The following is an 18694-nucleotide window of genomic DNA, read 5'->3' on the forward strand; positions in this document are numbered from 1 at the left end:
TGAACATAGAGAACATCAGAAGATAGTCATAGATAGGCCTAATTGTACCGGTACTATTAAAATGAACATAAATCTAGCCAGACACTTCAGTCTTGTAACCCTTTACACTTTCCACTGTTTTCATTTGTTAACACGTAACATCTCTGATTCTGTTTACCACACTGACATGCAGTGTTTACTTACAGTAGTCATTTGAGGCTGCTCTTATAATTCACCATTAGAAATCTTCAGATTTACTGTAACCTGCTAATGGAGTTAAAGGGGATAGCTGTTTAGTTTTCTCAGCATGATATGTTATATTTATTGTATTTTGCATGTGTTTTGATTACAAACTTTGATTGGATTGTTTAGGTCCACAGCACCACCATAAATTCTATTACACAATTATAATAAATTGTGTCTTTATTAGTAGTCATTTGCAAATGCCTTGAAATAGGAGTTTTAATTCTGCGGAGATGCACCATGCTTGACTATAATGTATTGTTGAAATGTACACAGTCAGTATGGCGTCGGTGAAAAGAGTACATAATGAGGACTGTTGCTTGATCAGCATTATGTTATTGAATGATAAACATATGGTGTATCGTAATGTAGGCTATGCTAATGGGTCAGGTGCAGCCAACTGAAAAAAGTAATGGTATAACTGTCATCTAAACACCGCAAAATAATTCATAGGCAAATCACCAGTATTGCAAATATGTACAGAGCCTCATGCTGGAATTCCTTAGTGTGAATGAGTGACTTAAACTACGCTCATCCTCTCTGTCTCCCTCAGTCTCTCGCTCACACTGCGCGAGCGAGCGACCTTTACCACGTCCATCCTCACCCTCTCTCTCTCTCGCTCTCTTTCTGTGTCTGTCTGTCTCTCTCTCTCTGTGTCTCTCACACCGCCGTTGTGTAGTCCTCTGACTTCTCTGACATCAGCGAAACGGCGGCTGACTATTTCAGCCGCTCCAACCGTAGGGGCAGCATTGTGTCCGACCTGGACGAGCTGAGCATCCCTGACCTGGACAGCGTGAGTGACAGGGCGTGGCAGCCCCCCGCCCCGAAAGCATGCTTTGTGCTTTAGGTAGCCTTCCTTAACAAGCAGCTCGTTTGGACAAATCGTCTGTGCGTGAAGCAGACGGTATGATGACAGGGTGCCGGTTTGTAGTGTAAAGAAACCTCCCCCTCTGTCTCATGAACTGCTGTTGCCCTCATAATAATTCTGCATTTACAGGATAAATGGAGCATTAACCCTTGAGCTGGCTTCTGGACACTGCTCTGTCCCATCCGTTGTACTTTTTCTGATATGTGTTTGAGACTATTTCATCCTGAGCCAAATGTATTTCATGTATATTTGAATACTACAGGAGCAGAAAGTGATTACATGAGGTACTGACCAGGGTCTATGCATTAAACATCTAATGCATCTCGCTAAAAAGTCTCGGCATGCAACTGAAATGACTTTACTCTGCATGTTGTGAAAACGGATGTGTTCTTTGCACTCCATGATGACTTCACTCAAGATGTGAAGTGATGATGTATTGTGGTTGGGCTGTTGAGGTAGGCTACAGTATGAGGGTTGAGGTGTTAGGGTTGGGCTATTTCCAGGTCATGGGAACTAAGGTAGAGGTCTTCACAGTTGGGTTTTAGTCATTGATGGATATTTACAGTTTGCATCCTTTGATGAGAAAATTGGTCATTTGTGCGTGGAGGCATGACTGAAACATGGAATTATTTAGTTTTTTGTACTTCGTGTGAAATACTAACTCTTGTTTTTTTTATTTTTTTTATTTGATTGTATTTTTTTATTTTGCTACAACTTAAAACAAACATTTGATTGAAGTCCTTTTGATTCAGATTTCCAGATAGAAAGACTTGTATGCCCTTAACTGCATGCTGCTTCATCACTGAATGTGTTGTGTGAGATGTAAAGGCTTCAAAGGTTGCCCGGAGAAAAGGAAGCCTGTATGGGTGCATGATTGTGTGACCAGCTAAACTCTCAAATACTCACCTTTTTTTCATAATCAAAGTCAAATGAATTTCCAGCTTCCAGCTGACGTTATCTGCAGGTGTAGTAGAATGTTTTTATTTCACTGTGCAGTTTTGGGTGTCTTTTAAGGTGTTTGTGTTTTTCACTAATCAGTTGTCTTTAAGGTTCAAACTGGAGGTGAAGAATGAACTGTGAAATGTATAACACTGAGGAAGGAAACGGCGCTGGAAAGTGTGTGTGTTGAGCCTTATTTCCTTTGTTGGTGTGGATAACACTGCTTATTCTCCTTCCTTTCAGCTGGATGAAAAATGTGATAAGCAGTACACTGATCCGTACAGTCGGGTGAGTAACCCAGGTCTTGGAACTACAGTACACACACTCGATACTTCAGCACACACACTTGAGTCTTCAGTGCACACACTCAGTACTTAAGCAGACATACTCAGTACTTAAGCAGACACACTCAGTACTTAAGCACACACACTCAGTACTTAAGCACACACACTCAAGACTTCAGCGCACACACTCAGTACTTAAGCAGACATACTCAGTACTTAAGCACACACACTCAAGACTTCAGTGCATACACTCAGTACTTAAGCAGACATACTCAGTACTTCAGCACACACACTCAGTACTTAAGCACACACATTCAGTACTTAAGCACACACACTCAGTACTTCAGTGCACACACTCAGTACTTCAGTGAACACACTCAGTACTTCAGTGAACACACTCAGTACCTAAGCACACACACTCAGCGCAAGCACTTGCATATTTTTATGGCTTCTGGTGGGAGATCTGCCTTATTGTCTCAGCTAACTTGCTAGCTAGTACAGTTAACCCAATATTTGCTTAAAAGAGAATCAGCGCAGTATTTCTGCTGAGAAACAGTGCTGCATTGTGTGGTTAGAAGCACACCCTCTGATCCACCATTCCCCAGTTAGACTTCAAAGCCTGAAATTAAATTATGTTTGAAATTGCGAGATCAAAGCTACTGGATTAAATTATGTTTTAATGTGAAAAGATCTGAGGTGGCCTCATGTTTACTCTGCTCTGATTGGCTAGTCCCCATTTTGGTCAGCAGACTGCTGCAAGTAAATTCAAATTGGACCGGGCGAAAATACTTGGAGAGCTCTCGGATTGGTCCGTAGAGGCATTGTGTCTGTGATGCGTGTCTTTCAGCCGTCGTCCCGATGCACCACTCCGGCCCTCTCGACCGCTGCGCTGGCCATTCTGGGGGGCTCCTCGTCCCGGAGGGGGAGCGGGGACACTGGGAGCATCGCGGACCCGGACGCTTCTCTCACGGAACTTAGGGTAAGATCACAAGCGCACAGCTGCAGCTGTGAGGTCAGAAAACCGAGGGTAAGATCACGTCTGCGCAGCTGCTGCTACGTTTGAGCTCAGCAAACCGAGGGTAAGATCACATCTGCGCAGCTGCTGCTACGTTTGAGCTCAGCAAACCGAGGGTAAGATCACATCTGCGCAGCTGCTGCTACGTTTGAGCTCAGCAAACTGAGGGTAAGATCACATCTGCGCAGCTGCTGCTACGTTTGAGCTCAGCAAACTGAGGGTAAGATCACATCTGAGCAGCTGCAGCTGTGAGCGCAGCAAACTGAGGGTAAGATCACATCTGCGCAGCTGCAGCTATGAGCTCAGCAAACTGAGGGTAAGATCACATCTGAGCAGTTGCAGCTATGAGCGCAGCAAACTGAGGGTAAGATCACATCTGCGCAGCTGCAGCTATGAGCTCAGCAAACTGAGGGTAAGATCACATCTGCGCAGCTGCTGCTACGTTTGAGCTCAGCAAACTGAGGGTAAGATCACATCTGCGCAGCTGCAGCTATGAGCTCTGCAAACTGAGGGTAAGATCACATCTGCGCAGCTGCAGCTATGAGCTCAGCAAACTGAGGGTAAGATCACATCTGCGCAGCTGAAGCATTGTGGATCTTGTACACTTTATTTCCATTGACATGACCATTATTACCTTTCAGTAACTGTTGTTTTCAAGGAGAGCATGTTAGGAATGACATCTAAACTTTCTACTTCACCATAAAATTCAGGAAAAGAGAAGTCTCTCTTCTGTAGTGTTGTATGAAATGTTCATGTCAATGTGAACATTTATGCAATACTAGGAAGCAGTTTAAGGATACAGCTGAAGCAAGATACAGATAAAGACTGAAAACAGATCGGATTCTGAGTAGGTATGGCAAGGACTTGTCTGATATTTTTAAATGTCCTTGCATGAACTGTTATAAGAAATAACTGTTATTCATTATTACAATTATGAATTAAAATGATGATAAACTGATTTGAATAAAAGTATAATTAATATTTAGTCTGAATAAAACAACTGAGTTAACTCTGCATTAGCTCTACATTCTTGTAAATGTTAATGGTATAAAAATCATAATGTGAATAAAAACATAATTAGCATTTCATGTATGAATAATTAGTACTTAACATTCTGACATTTAGCCATAGGATGGGACACGTACTCAGTGACATGCTTTTAGTGAGCAACTTCTGTATTTCAGTTTCAATGTCTAATTAGTGCACAGCGAATAATTAGCATACAGAGACTAATAAGCTAGGCAGTTCACAAAGCATAATTGGCTAATTAGCATGCATGGAATAATCAGCCAGGTAGTGATTACAGAATAATATGGTTAATTGGCACAAATATAGTCATTTGTTTATTGCCACATATTAAATAACCTGCCGTTTATCGCACAAAGATACACAATTAATCTAATTTGCTCAAATTTGACTCCGGTGGTATAAACACATGCAGGATTTCAAATATTTTTCCCCAGGATGATTTTAGGGAGAAACTGTGTGGTTTCATTTTGATCTGGCTTTCATGCACAGCACGCAAGCCTTTCTTCACAAGGCGGTGCTATCAGAGGTGGAAGGGTGTCTGATAAATTAGGAAAAAAAAGGAAATACTGCGTATTAATGTGTGAATTCGTATTAAACTAAATAATATGTGAACGATTTCCTCCTGACTCCAGGCTATGGCGTTTGAACTGTCTGTGAGTGCTGTCATTTCCCCCAAAACCCTCCCCAATTCATCTCGTTTGTTCAACAGGATATCTATGATCTTAAGGACCAGATACAGGATGTAGAGGGGAGATACATGCAGGGACTTAAAGAGCTGAAGGTAGAGGGGCCGTAGCTCCCAGCATGCTTTCTGTTTCCCCCGTCCCTGCACCCGTGACTGCGGTGAGCTGTGAGCGTGTACCCCAGCCCCGCTCCCCGGGTCCCACTGTGCCTCCAGCAGACCTCCTCGGCTCTCACTGCAGGGCTCGTCTGATTGGTTCTCTAATATAAATGGCAAACTAAGGCTTTCGGCCAAAGTGACCAAGGTCGGCGTTATCCTGAAGGGGAGGCACGCGTGGTGGGTCCCCCGGACCGGGCTGCTCCAAGCACAGACCTAACCTTTAACCTCCTCACCCCTGTTGGAGATGACCTCCTAGTGGCGGCATGACGTCTGCTGTTCCTCAGCGCTTTCAGACCGTGGGACTGGCGTTTACGCGTCTTTTCTGCCGTAGTTCAGTACGCAGGTCCTACACATAGATACGATTAGTGCGCTTTCCACAGTGTTCAGTCCATAAAGGTAGATAAATGTAGGTCGAGTAGAAATCCAATGGAGAAACTGCAACGGTTTGTGAGTGTGTTGGTGGCTGGTGTGTAAAGCACTGCTTTGTCAGAGTGAAATATAGTTCCTGCTTACACACTGCTGTCCTGCTAGCTGGGAAAACGTCTGATTAAACCCAGATTATTTGGGTTTTGAAACACGTGCCTCGCCATGTTAAAAATAGTACGTTACTAACACACTATGAATGTTGGCATGCTTCTCACTGGTAACGCTCAAGTGTTCTGGACTCAGTCAGTCTCGCTGGGTTGTTGTTTTTCTTTTTCAGGTGTCACATTTGTTACCTGCTGCTTTAAATATAAGTCTGTCACTGAAGATTGATTGGTTTTGTTTTAGTGCTGTTCATGCTTTTTATGGATCTCAAACCACTTTATGGTGATGGGTGGTGCACGGCAGTCATTCTGCAGCAGAACGCTCTGCACGCATCAGCTGAGGAAGAGGAGGGGGAGGGGGGTTATTCAGACAGTTAAACTGGACCACGACTAAGTGTCCAGATTGAACCTGGTTGGCCCAGGGTCCCAGGGAAACCTTTAATTCGTACACACAGCTGAGCGCAGGGAGCGAGTCTGGACCTTAGTTTGAGGTCTCCTCCTGAGGGCAGCGCCTCCTACTGCAGAAGTTTCCTGTTTATACCACTGCTGGAGCACCGCCCTCTTTTCCTTCCAGTGTGACTTTGCTTCTGCCACTTTTTCAGCCACAAACTCTGCTGGTTTTTCTGTGCACCTTAAAATGGGTGCCCAATTCTGGCCCAAGCAACCAGGTGAAGTGAGTTAACCAATCAAATGCTCTGATTGATTAAGTAAGTGCAGAGCACCAATGAAAACCAGCTGAGCCTGTGGCTCTCCAGCACCAGGGTTGCGGACCCCTTGTCTACTTGTACACAAGTACTGTGACGGTATACCTGCATAGTGTAACTTTGTGTTTTGTATAATGTGAAAAGTTTCTGGTCCAAAGAGAGCTTAACTTTTCCATGATTTAAATGAACCTGACTCAGTTTTCTAAACATTTACAGCCTCCACAAGTATTTTCTGTGCAATAGAATTTAAAACAGTTCTTTGTTAATATTATTATTAATAATAGTATTATTGTAAGTTATTCCATCTTGGTGTCGTGTGTGCATACATGGCTGTGTTTTCTCTGCTCGTCAGAATGTGTACGTGTTCCTGTAACGTTGCAGTGAGGTTGTGAGACGGTCACAGGCCTGAACGATGTGTGCTAACCATGCAGGAGTCGCTCTCTGAGGTGGAAGAGAAATACAAAAAGGCCATGGTGTCCAACGCACAACTGGACAACGAAAAGGCAAACCTCCTGTACCAGGTGGACACGCTGAAGGACGTGATCGAGGAGATGGAGGAGCAGATGGCGGAGCTGCATCGGGAAGTGGAGGAGAAGTCTAAGGTAGAGTCTCCATTCTCTTGAGAAGCAGAAGAGCGTGAGGTTGGCTTCATTCATTCTCAGAAGCAAAAGAGTCTAAGGCAGTCTAATTTTCTTGAGAAGCAGAGGTATGTACAGACAGCCTCATTCATCAGCACAGGGAGAGGAAAGGATTAGTGTGTTTTACATGAGATGATATGCAATGCGTGACGTCTCATAAATTAAACTTCCATCTCCGGCTCAATTTTAGGAAGGTTTTATTGAGTTCTAGTGTCTGGATATTCCCAACTTTTGGCTATGAAACCTGGGCCATGGCTGTGCCAACTGTGACCAGAAGCCCCATGGGGCAACGTGGCATGCAACTGGGCCTTCCAAACTGGGGGAAAGCAGTGAAACGGCATATAAAATAGAGGCATTTTATAGAAAAAACTTTATACAAGGTTTAAGAGGAACTATTTAACATCCACTCGTGTTTTGACTTGGCCAGATGCTGTACAAAGTAAGGAAGCAGCGAGGACACTCATAAGATTTCTTGTACTTTGAATCCATCTCCACATTCTCTTGTTGATATATCTGTAAATGCATATGTGAATTTTCTTGGCTTAAGCTAATCAATATTGTATAAATATAATAAGACCAAAAATATGATCTTCGTACGTTACTGTTTAAGCTTAAACTGTCCTTTGATTACAGGAATTGGAAAGACACAAGCACACATGTACAGTCTTACAGCACAAGCAGGAGGAACTGAAAGAGGGAATCCGGCAAAGAGACGAACTCATTGAAGTAAATCTTCTTTTTTTAACCTGTTTTAATGACATAATGTTGAGGCCTTGGTGATGTTATGGACTGCAGCTGCATTGCTGTTCTTAGGGTGGTGCGACTTCGTCCAAAATGCGTATAAAAACTGAATTTACCTTGTATGAGTGATAGAATACTGAGTGCACAGTACAGTCTGTCTCACCGCCATTTGGTTAAGACGTACAGAGAAGACTGGCTGGTGATGGGGAAATGCAGAAATGTGAGCACTGTGGCATAACGTGCAGTTTCCTGTCTTAAGCCTCCATCGAGGGCCATCTTCTTGTTTGTGTGCGTGCACACAAACACGCACACATGCACACATGCACACACACACACACACTCTTGCACACTCGCTCACACATTTTGACTGACAACCTTGCAATCCACTGAATATGCCAAGTACAGTAATGTAAGCAGGGTGCCAGTAATGGCCAGTGCTGGAGGGTGTGGAGTGGAAATGGAAGCTCAGCTGAGGTGCTCTTTCTTGAAGGGTAGCTGAGCTGGGCATTTGCCAGCCCTGCGGCACAGATTGCTGTATCACATATTCAAGTTTATTCCAGTACACACTTACTCATTTCATATCTTGAACCACTTTTATTAATGTCTGAATATGTATTTAAAACGGGGCTTCATGTACTCTTGTAAGCACTCTTTTACCAAATGACCACTTGATACCTTGGCATAAAACCAAAATTTGCTGGGTGTAAGATTTTATTTCCAGATGCTTGCACTGTTTTTTTAGAAGACCTCCACATTTCTTTCAAGCAGATTAGATGTGCATATTAAAAATGATTAGAGGTAAAATATTGCCTGTTGGTAATGGCGACGGAGCTCCTTCCTGGCTTCCAGCTCTCTCCTCAGTCCATCCTGTGCTCGTTTCATTTCTCCTTGTCCTGTTCTGTTCTGTCTCCTGTCTCTCTCTTCTGTGTAAACCGCCCCTCCAGGAGAACCAGGGAATGCGGCAAAAGTTAGATTCCCTCACAAGACAGGTGTTTGATCTACAGGAAACCGTTAACTGGAAGGAGAAAAAGATCGGGGTAGGAGGGCCTCTGAGGGTCTGACAAGCAATAGGCTGCATTCTGCTGCTTGAACCAGCCAGTAAATTGCTGTGCGTTTCAGTGAAGTAGCCGGTACGGCATTTGCATGCAATAGACCGACCAATAGACTGCATTCTACTGCAGCAAACCAGCCATAATCAAAATGGCTTATGTGTAAGATACTCACCATCCTGCTGACTGAATTGCTCGTACTGCAATGAATATGTATATTAAAAAGCACATAGTGTAATCTGTTGAATTAGTTAAGGTGATACACATTATAGCGTGTTTTTTGGTAGACATGGTCATATTTTACCAGTACACATTTATTGTAATTATATTTATATTCTTTCTATTTTTTTAATGAATTACAAAGTCTGACAAATCCACAAGACTTTTCTCTCACCATTTGATGGTGTTTGTGCTTACAGAGGTTTTTCCTCTGTACGGCATGGCAGCAGTGTATTGCTTGTCAGGACTGCATGGTGTGGAGCTTCATGCTTGGATGTGAACTTGAATCACAGTGATGATTAGTAGTGATAATTCAACTGACGCATGCATATGACAGTCAACATCAGCAGATGGCTGGGCCAAATTGCATGCATTAAAGTAAAGGTGATGTTTTAAATATTTATGTTTACAGAGTATCCTTAATCTACTCATCTTCTTATGATGGGTCACCAAGACCAAGCGCTTTGTTGCAAGAGATTTAGTAAATGATATTTTTAAATTCCATTCATAGTATTCTGGGTGAATTATTTACCCACGTTCTGTGTGACCAAATTTTTTCAAAGGAAAATTGAATGACCTCAGTTGTACAATAAAAAGTACTTTCTAACTACTTTGCTGGACAGTGACTCAAAACATTAATGCCTGCTGCATGAACCAGTCTTTCATATTACATTACAAACTAGAAAAAAAGTCTAAATACCTAATTTGACAATGCTTTCAAAAGGCCACAATAGTTTGTCCACCAAACTTCTTTTGTAAGTAGAAGAGTTTATGACCAACATTTGTTTGATCATGTTAGGAAAATTTGTTATGTAGTTTCCTAGCTAGATAGATAGCTTCTTTATCTGTGTTGGAGGTAGAAAATTACATATACAGTTTGAGTGCATGAACGTCAGCTGTGGTAGATGATTGGACATTCCAAATTAAATTGGGATTTAGATGTATGTCGCCCCACGCTGGATGCCAAACTTTAAAAAGATTAAAATAAGAAAGGGTGGTTTAACACAATGATCTCTGGGAAGGAAAAGCGCATACAAGTTTCCATCAGTACACACTCTGAATTGTGGGTCCTGTGAAGTACATAACACAATTGAGGAATATAGTTTGTTCTTGCTGTTTGCGTATGTGCAGTTCAGAACACTCTTAAACAGCCATACTTGGTGTGCGTTCTAAAGAGAATGCAAAAATGAATAATGCAGCGGAGGCAAAGGAAAATCATCTTAAGACTGTTCTGTTAATGTAAGTAAAGTGAAGTAAACTTCAAGCGGTGATAGTAAATTTACTATCACTTTCGATAATACAGAGTCAGAATGTTGGCATATAGTGCTTAGAGCACTCAAGTGGATTGTGTGCCAAACATATGCTTGCAGATGGAAATATATACTGATGATATATGTATCTGCTGGTTGTTACCTGTCTGTGACGAGGAAAGAAATGGTAAATATAGGGTCACTTCCCCCTGTGTAGTTCTTTAATTAAGTAAGGTACCACTCCACAGATATGGGAGTGCCACTCCTTCACACACTGGGTATTTAGTCAATGAATCTCATGGCATTGAAAGTAGTAAGTGTCGTAGTTACAGTAGTTATTGGTACACATATAATATAGTATAGTCATGTGCTTCTGGAAGCTTTCATGCTATGATAATGCTGTGCGGCTACAGATATATTCAAGCATTACGAATATTTACTCATTTTGTTGGAAAACAATATTTAATCCGCTTATTATCAAAAAAGTTTTTCAAATAATTCAGTCTTTCCTCAGAACAACTGGCTCTTCAGCATGATTGCTCCATTGACTATGTACCAGAACGTGGATTTGTGCCTATATTCCGCCCATCGGGACTCCTCATGAAAGCATTTATATTTTAGTTATTAAAAGGAATCGCCTGTTTTTCTTTGTGCTTTTTCCCATTTCCATCTTGCTCCAGCTTCTGTTGGTTTGCTTCAATTTCCATTGTGAGCATTCAGTTCTGTGTTTGCCTATTAACCATGAATGGCCCTGTCACTCTGCTACGCCCTTTACTGTGTTTATGCTGTGTGCGTACCTCTCACCATCACCACCTGTCTTTGCTCTTACCCTCTACATTTTTATCTCCCTTTTCTCTGCCTACCTCTGCTCTTTTTCTTCTGCATTTTATCTCCTGTTCCTCCGTGCCATTCCATGCTCCTCGTGGCCAGGCGCTAGAGAGGCAGAAAGAGTACTTTGACTGCATTAGGAGTGAGAGGGATGAGCTCAGAGATGAGCTGGCTGACCTCAAGGGGAAGTCGAAGACAGGAGAGGTAGGTGTCTTGGAAGTGCAAGGCCATGCCAGTCAGGCCTCTCCACGGGAAAACTTTTTTTTACAGAAATGGGAGGTAACGGACATCATTTCAAATTACGCACTTTAGTAAATGTCATGCGATCATGAGTGCACTGAGATTACATCCATTAGGTATCAGTCATGGGTTCCATCGGGTGTGTTTGCTTCAATAGCACCTTGCTTCAAACCAGCACACATTACATAGAGTATATATATTTTTTTATTATAATTTTTTGTCAGTTGCCCATAAAAAGATAAGAGACCTGTGAAACTCTAACCATTAAGCAAATTTGAGCCAAAAGGGTTATCCCAGCTGTAGAAGTGGTACAAGAGCCAAGAGTTATAAATTAAAATAAATGGGCTGAATTACTACTTAAAATGTCAGACGCCTTGTCCTACGGCAAGACAGTGATCCCAAACATACTGCTAAAGCGACAAAGGAGTTTTTCAAAGCCAAAAACTGGAACATTCTTGACTGGCTAAGTCATTCAGCCGATCTGAATCCAGTTGAACATGCAGAGAAAACTTAATGCAACTAGCCGCCAAAACAAGCAGGAGCTGACGATGCATGCAGTACAGGCCTGGCAGAGCATCACCAGAAAAGATATTTAGCACCTGGTAGTGTATGTGGGTCACATACATCAAGCATTCATTGCATGCAAAGGATATTTGACAAAGTTCTAAATATGACTGCTTTCATTTACTTGACATTAATATGTCCCATGACATTCTGGTTCTCCGAAATGAGGCTGGGGGACTATGTATAAAAAGTGAAACCAAATTGTATAAACATACCCTTTAATAAATCTTTAATCGCATGTGAATTGTTTGATTACAAATCAAAAATGGTTCAGTAGTAAGCCAAAGAAAGAAAAAAAAGAAGTCTTAGTCCCAAACATTATGGAGCTTACCATGAGTAAATGTATTTTAGGCCCACATGGCCAAGTACAGATAATGTGTACTTAGGTGGGTCTCTACCTAAAGTGCTTTTCCTCATTTCATTCCTGTTCATTTATCCTTCTGGGTTTTGAGCTGCTTACATTCATTTCTTCTCACCCTAAAATACTTCACATACCTATAATTTCTACTAATTTAGTTAAATCTTTCTGTCTTTGATGTCCTATCAGAAGAGATGGGTTGAATTTCCTAGAACATATTCAGTAGAATGCCATTAGTCATTGCAGGAAGATATAAATAGATTTATCTCTGTCTCCCTTTCTCTCGCTGAATGTTTGTGCTTTTTAACCCTTTGCTCGCTGCTGTACATTTTTTGGGGACAAGTCATTTTGTTTCCTTGGTTATGTAAAAGGGATTACATTTTGAACACCAAGGAAGTGTGATACTCTACTACTTCATTTCTGTTGAGTAATTATGGAGAATAGTTCAGACCCCTCTCCTGAAAAACAAATGCTCTCAAAGTGATCTTCTGGCCAGTCTGGTTGGACGAACTGAACAGATAAGCACATTCCATGTTTACTACAAAGCAACAGATGGAGCCACCAAGTAACAGGCACGCAACTGACAAAGCACAGTTTTTAGGAACAGTTGCTGGCGAGGGAGTGGAAACAGGGAAAACAGGGTGGAAAAACAGGGAAAACAACTCTGGGTAAATGGCAGGACATACCTGACGCAGCAGTCACGGGGGGGGGTAAAGGGAGCACATTCCAAAAATAGAGAACACATTCTTAAAATAGAAGAGGTCTGGAATAGAAGACTCCATTCTTACGTCTGTTACGAGCAGTTTGTCTGATGCTGTACAGGTGCATGAATTATCTTCTCATTCGGCTTGTAGTTCATTTTTTGTTTGCATTTTTTATTATTTTTTTAAATGATGAAACCGAAACCAAAGAAAGGAAACGGTTATGCTTTCGACAGCCTCTATGTTGAAGTATGATAATGCTACTGTTACCTTTCAATTAAAAACTTTGAGTCATACATGTTTTGGTGCAATGATTTGAGAGAGAAGTACTAGAACTGCAGTGTTGTGCTACATCTCCAGTTAATGGAGTAAATTGTGATACTGTAGTCAGCAACCGTTACATCCAAACGACAGAAGTCATTGCCACTAAGTTAATGTTTGAACGGAAGCTGCCTGAATCGTGGAAGTGCTCTGTGCTGAGGGCTTAATGCAGAAAAGTAATTATGAAAATCATCCATTTTACAAAAGTGACAGTTTAGCTGCAGGCACAAATTACAGTAGAGAGAGCTTTAGCTTGATTTACCTTGCTGCTCCTGTAACTTACAAGCCTGTAGTATATGGAGCCAGGATTGATTGAGTAAAGTTCTTCAGTGCTGTTTTAAGCACCACTCCCAGGGAGGAGCTGAAGGTAATGGACACAGCTGCTTCCTTAAATCTCGGCCCCTTCCGGACAGTGACTCAGCACTGTCTCCACAGAAACACGGCTTGGTGATCATCCCAGAGGACACCCCCAATGGAGACGTCAGCCAGGAGGCGATCGGGGGAAGCATCACTGTGGTCAGCCAGGAGGCAGCACAGGTGCTGGAGTCCGCAGGCGAGGGGCCCCTGGGTGAGTCCGCTACCTTGCGTGGCTGTGATGTGTCTCTCCCCACTATTATTTCACTATCCTACAAGACTTCAGTGTCTCTCACCCTATAACTCCACTATCCTGCAAGGCTTCAGGGTCTCTCTTCACTGTTATTCCACTATCCTATAAGGCTTCAGTGTCTCTCCCCCTGTTATTCCACTATCCTATAAGGCTTCAGTGTCTCTCTTCACTGTTATTTCACTATCCTACAAGACTTCAGTGTCTCTCACCCTGTAACTCCACTATCCTGCAAGGCTTCAGGGTCTCTCCCACACTGTTATTTCACTATCCTAAAGGACTACAGTGTCTCTCACCCTGTTCTCCACTATCCTGCAAGGCTTCAGGGTCTCTCTTCACTGTTATTCACTATCCTAAGGCTTCAGTGTCTCTCCCCCTGTTATTCCACTATCCTGCAAGGCTTCAGTGTCTCTCTTCACTGTTATTCCACTATCCTATAAGGCTTCAGTGTCTCTCCCCCTGTTATTCCACTATCCTATAAGGCTTCAGGGTCTCTCTTCACTGTTATTTCACTATCCTGCAAGGCTTCAGTGTCTCTCCCCCTGTTATTCCACTATTCTATAAGGCTTCAGTGTCTCTCTTCACTGTTATTTCACTATCCTGCAAGGCTTCAGGGTCTCTCTTCACTGTTATTCCACTATCCTGCAAGGCTTCAGGGTCTCTCCCACACTGTTATTCCACTATCCTATAAGGCTTCAGGGTCTCTCTTCACTGTTATTTCACTATCCTATAAGGCTTCAGGGTCTCTCTTCACTGTTATTCCACTATCCTGCAAGGCTTCAGTGTCTCTCCCACACTGTTATTCCACTATCCTATAAGGCTTCAGTGTCTCTCCCCCTGTTATTCCACTATCCTATAAGGCTTCAGTGTCTCTCTTCACTGTTATTCCACTGTCCTGCAAGGCTTCAGTGTCTCTTCCCACTGTTATTCAGTCACTTCTAACCAGGACGGGCCATGAACAGCTCTGCTTGCGGTGGAGTACAGAAGCTTTGTGAGGCTAAATGACACAGCAGTGCCCCTCCTTATGAGCCTGAGGCCCTAAACTGCTCTGCTGTGCAGCTGCACGGTGTGATATAGGACAGTTATGCAGGCTCAGATGTGACACAGCGGCATGCATTTTGGGATCAGAGCATTATCTCTATGGTATAATGATATAATGTGCACAATTCTTTATGTAAATTAAGGTTTCATCTACAATCATTTAATTACAGTGAAATTTTTATATATATTTTACTCTTGACAGTAATACTTGGCCATTATTTACTGTGGAGTCAGCTGTGCAGACAGTCTACATATATTCACAGGGCAGTCATTTCATTGGTTAAATTATTTGCCCCCATGCAGAAGGCACTTGCTGTATTATTAACATGGTTTGCAATTCATCTTTTATTGCATAATCATCTTGAATGTGAAGGGTGTTCTGCTTAATATATTAGCATTTTCCTGTACATACATCATTTATTCTTATCTTCAGATGTGAGGCTACGGAAGCTTGCTGATGAAAAGGATGAACTCTTAGCCCAGGTAAAACTTCAACAGCAAGTCAGCGCTCATGCTGTCTGTGCTGTCATTAGTGCTGATTCTGTCTGTGCTGTCATTAGTGCTGATGCTGTCTGTGCTGTCATTAGTGCTGATGCTGTCTGTGCTGTCATTAGTGCTGATTCTGTCTGTGCTGTCATTAGTGCTGATGTTGTCTGTGCTGTCATTAGTGCTGATGCTGTCTGTGCTGTCATTAGTGCTGATGCTATCTGTGCTGTCATTAGTGCTCATGTTGTCTGTGCTGTCATTAGTGCTCGTGTCTGTTCTGTGTTGTCATTAGTGATGATGCTGTCTGTGCTGTCATTAGTGATGATGCTGTCTGTGCTGTCATTAGTGATGATGCTGTCTGTGCTGTCATTAGTGCTGATGTCTGTGCTGTCATTAGTGCTGATGTGTCTGTGTCTTGTGCCGATGTCTTGCTCATATGCTGTTTTGTGCTGTCATTCGTGCTCATGCTGTCTGTGTTGTCATTAGTGATGACGCTGTCTGTGTGGTCATTAGTGCTGATGCTGTCTGGTGTTTTCTAGTTGTCTGAATGCTGATAACCCAGCTGGGCTGTGCTGATAGCCAAGCAGTCTTCAGATGGTCAGCGCGTGTTGTATATATGACGCTGCGGGGATGGCGAACTGCGGGACAGAACTGAACCCATGAGGAGAGAGACAAACAGCCCCCAAGATGGCTGTGCACACACGCCACACTGGACTGACAGACTGCACCTCATGAATTTGTGCTTTTCCTGATGCAACGAACTTCCATTACTGACAATTCATTAAATACCATTCAATATTCAGTCATTATAATGATGTTTAAGTTTCAAACTAAGAAGTTGCTCCTGAATATACACTATTCAGCTGTAGGCCATAGTGATTAACATGACTGTTAATAATCTTTCACCAATGTCACAAACCCTCCTAATTCCCAGTAATTCATTTTTGTCCCCTGTAGCGGACATGAGCATGTGATCTTACTCTCTGGAAGCATATATTCTACTATGCTGAAACATACACCACAAAAGGATATCAATACAAATAAGTAATATTTTTGAAAATATCTTCACTGCAACATGTTTTTGTCATCCAAGACTCTTGTATTATGTCAAAAAAAATGGTAATACGTTTATCTGCTGGGTCTCAAGAGGATATATTATAAGTATGTGGTGGGTCCTCTTACTAAATAATCTCCTTTTACCACCTACTTTAGTCCGTCTTAATATTGTGTAGCTCTGTCACAAACAGGTTGCACAATGCGTCATAGTGGACGTTTTCTACACCATCTCAAAAAGCCATCAGATCCTGAAATGAGGCACTCTGCTTTCCTCGGCTAATGAAGCAGTGTGTTTATGGGTGTGTTGGGTGGACCTCATCCCTTTTGAATTTGGGACAGTACTGCAGGAGCTGCAGGGGGGATGCTGACTCAAAGCAAATCCTACTATTTTCCACTGTAGTTTATCAGTCCCATGTGCTAATGCTGAATTGAGTAGTGTAAGAGCACTATTAATCACAGCACCCCATCGCCTGGGTTGTAGGAAGTAATTTATGACATTGTGCAATAGTTTTTAAAAGTATTTTGTACTTTAGATTATTATCTGAACATTTCTTCCCGTATTACATGATGTGTAAATTCTTGTAAATCAGTGATGTCACTTTTGAAAGAGAAACTGATTAACTATGTAGAACGCTTGTATCCCTGCATCCGGGGTTCGGGAGGGTTCAGTCGGCAGAGATCCACATCTCATTGCTCTCTAGCGACCCCGGCTGGTCGATCTGGCTCCTGCCAGTCCACCTTTTATGCTGTATGTGAAGCTACGGGTGATGAGAAGTGAGGCTTGGTGTGCCACGCCCGGTGTGGTCTGCACTTCCCCAAATCGAGGGTGGAGGTTTCTGCACTGAAGATCAGAGTGGAAAAAGCATAAGAAAGAATACGTCCTTTATCTGCACTTTTGTTGCTTTTTCAGACCCATTTTCCAATACTATTCATTTCTGTGGCATGCTAAGCCACAGTCTTTGAAGACTGTGCCAGTTTGTAAGACTTCTCAGCAGTCTGAATTCTTGGATTTACTATCATATTTTAGTGTTATAGTTGTATAGCAGTATATTCTGCATGTTTAGTGTGTCCTTTTAAGTGCTTTGCTGCTATTTCCATGGGAATGTGTTGCTGTACAGTTGGGTAGTGACACTTAGTGGGTGAATATAACGCTTATGTTTTGCAGCTGCTTTCTGTCTTTTACTTACTATTGGACTGGATACATGAATGCTACATTTTAAGCTCTTTTCCCTATGACTATTTTAGCCATACATATTTCACTTTATAAACTTGTTTTTACAGGAGACACAAACAGACAGATAAGCGAATACAAGTTCAAACTCTCAAAAGCTGAACAGGAAATGGGGACGATGGAACAAAATGTAAGTAACAAACGTATGCAATAAAGTACTGTTTTACAGATATTTCCTCCTGTGGAGAGAGAGAGGGAATCCTGATATATATATATATCAAAATAGTAGACAGTACAGCTAATTCCAAATTTCCATAAATCACCTTAACACACAGAATGGTTAGCTAAGTTGAAATCAGTGGTATCCTGGGATAATTCTGTGAATGATATGCAATTTTCGAACAATTGTGCGCCAGGAAAATGTTCAACCTGGGTAAAAATAGCAAGTGTTTCACTGTGTGCTGAAATCTTCAGGGCATCTTTTGGGGCTCAAAAGGGCAACAGAGTATGCAGACAGTTTGGTTTCAGCTGAGGTGGTTGCAGGGTAGTAGGAGGGGTTTAAGACTTGGGTGTGGGCATTCAAATTCAAGATTAAATTGTTCCCAAAAAAAAAAAAAAAAAAAAACATTCCTGAAGTGTTTACTCATTTGACAGCATAGCTTTGCTCTGCCTTGTAATCAATGAATCCTCTTTTTTTCAGATTACTAGACTTGAAGGACAGGTCTCCAGATACAAGGCTTCAGCAGATAACTCTGAGAAAGTCGAGGACGAGCTTAAAGTTGAAAAGCGGAAACTCCAAAGAGAGGTACAGTACAAAAATAAGACTAATTCCCTCCACATCTCGACCTGTATCAGCTTCATAGAATACTGCGCTTGAATATTCCTGTTCTTTTATTCTGACTAGTAGAACTGGTAGCGGTGCTGGTGGTTGTAGTTATATTTGTCTGAGAGATTCAAATCTCTTGAGTAAGGCTAACTGTCCAAATGACCAGGTATGA

At 42.1% G+C, this 18694-nt stretch overlaps 1 protein-coding gene across 1 annotated transcript in view; it reads left to right on the plus strand.

Moving 5' to 3' along the window:
- The window catches only part of lrrfip2 (leucine rich repeat (in FLII) interacting protein 2), a 53366-nt gene that overhangs the window by 33458 nt on the left and 1214 nt on the right, over positions 1 to 18694 (plus strand). The window contains exons 15-25 of the mRNA XM_064333393.1: positions 902 to 1015; positions 2273 to 2317; positions 3161 to 3292; positions 5067 to 5138; positions 6861 to 7031; positions 7701 to 7793; positions 11257 to 11358; positions 13774 to 13906; positions 15417 to 15875; positions 17747 to 17886; positions 18397 to 18501. Of these exons, the coding sequence (XP_064189463.1) occupies positions 902 to 1015; positions 2273 to 2317; positions 3161 to 3292; positions 5067 to 5138; positions 6861 to 7031; positions 7701 to 7793; positions 11257 to 11358; positions 13774 to 13906; positions 15417 to 15875; positions 17747 to 17886; positions 18397 to 18501 (1566 nt within the window). The remainder of the gene's footprint in view (positions 1 to 901; positions 1016 to 2272; positions 2318 to 3160; positions 3293 to 5066; positions 5139 to 6860; positions 7032 to 7700; positions 7794 to 11256; positions 11359 to 13773; positions 13907 to 15416; positions 15876 to 17746; positions 17887 to 18396; positions 18502 to 18694) is intronic.

The sequence above is a fragment of the Anguilla rostrata genome, chromosome 1 (assembly GCF_018555375.3).
Source record: "Anguilla rostrata isolate EN2019 chromosome 1, ASM1855537v3, whole genome shotgun sequence".
Lineage (NCBI taxonomy): Eukaryota > Metazoa > Chordata > Actinopteri > Anguilliformes > Anguillidae > Anguilla > Anguilla rostrata.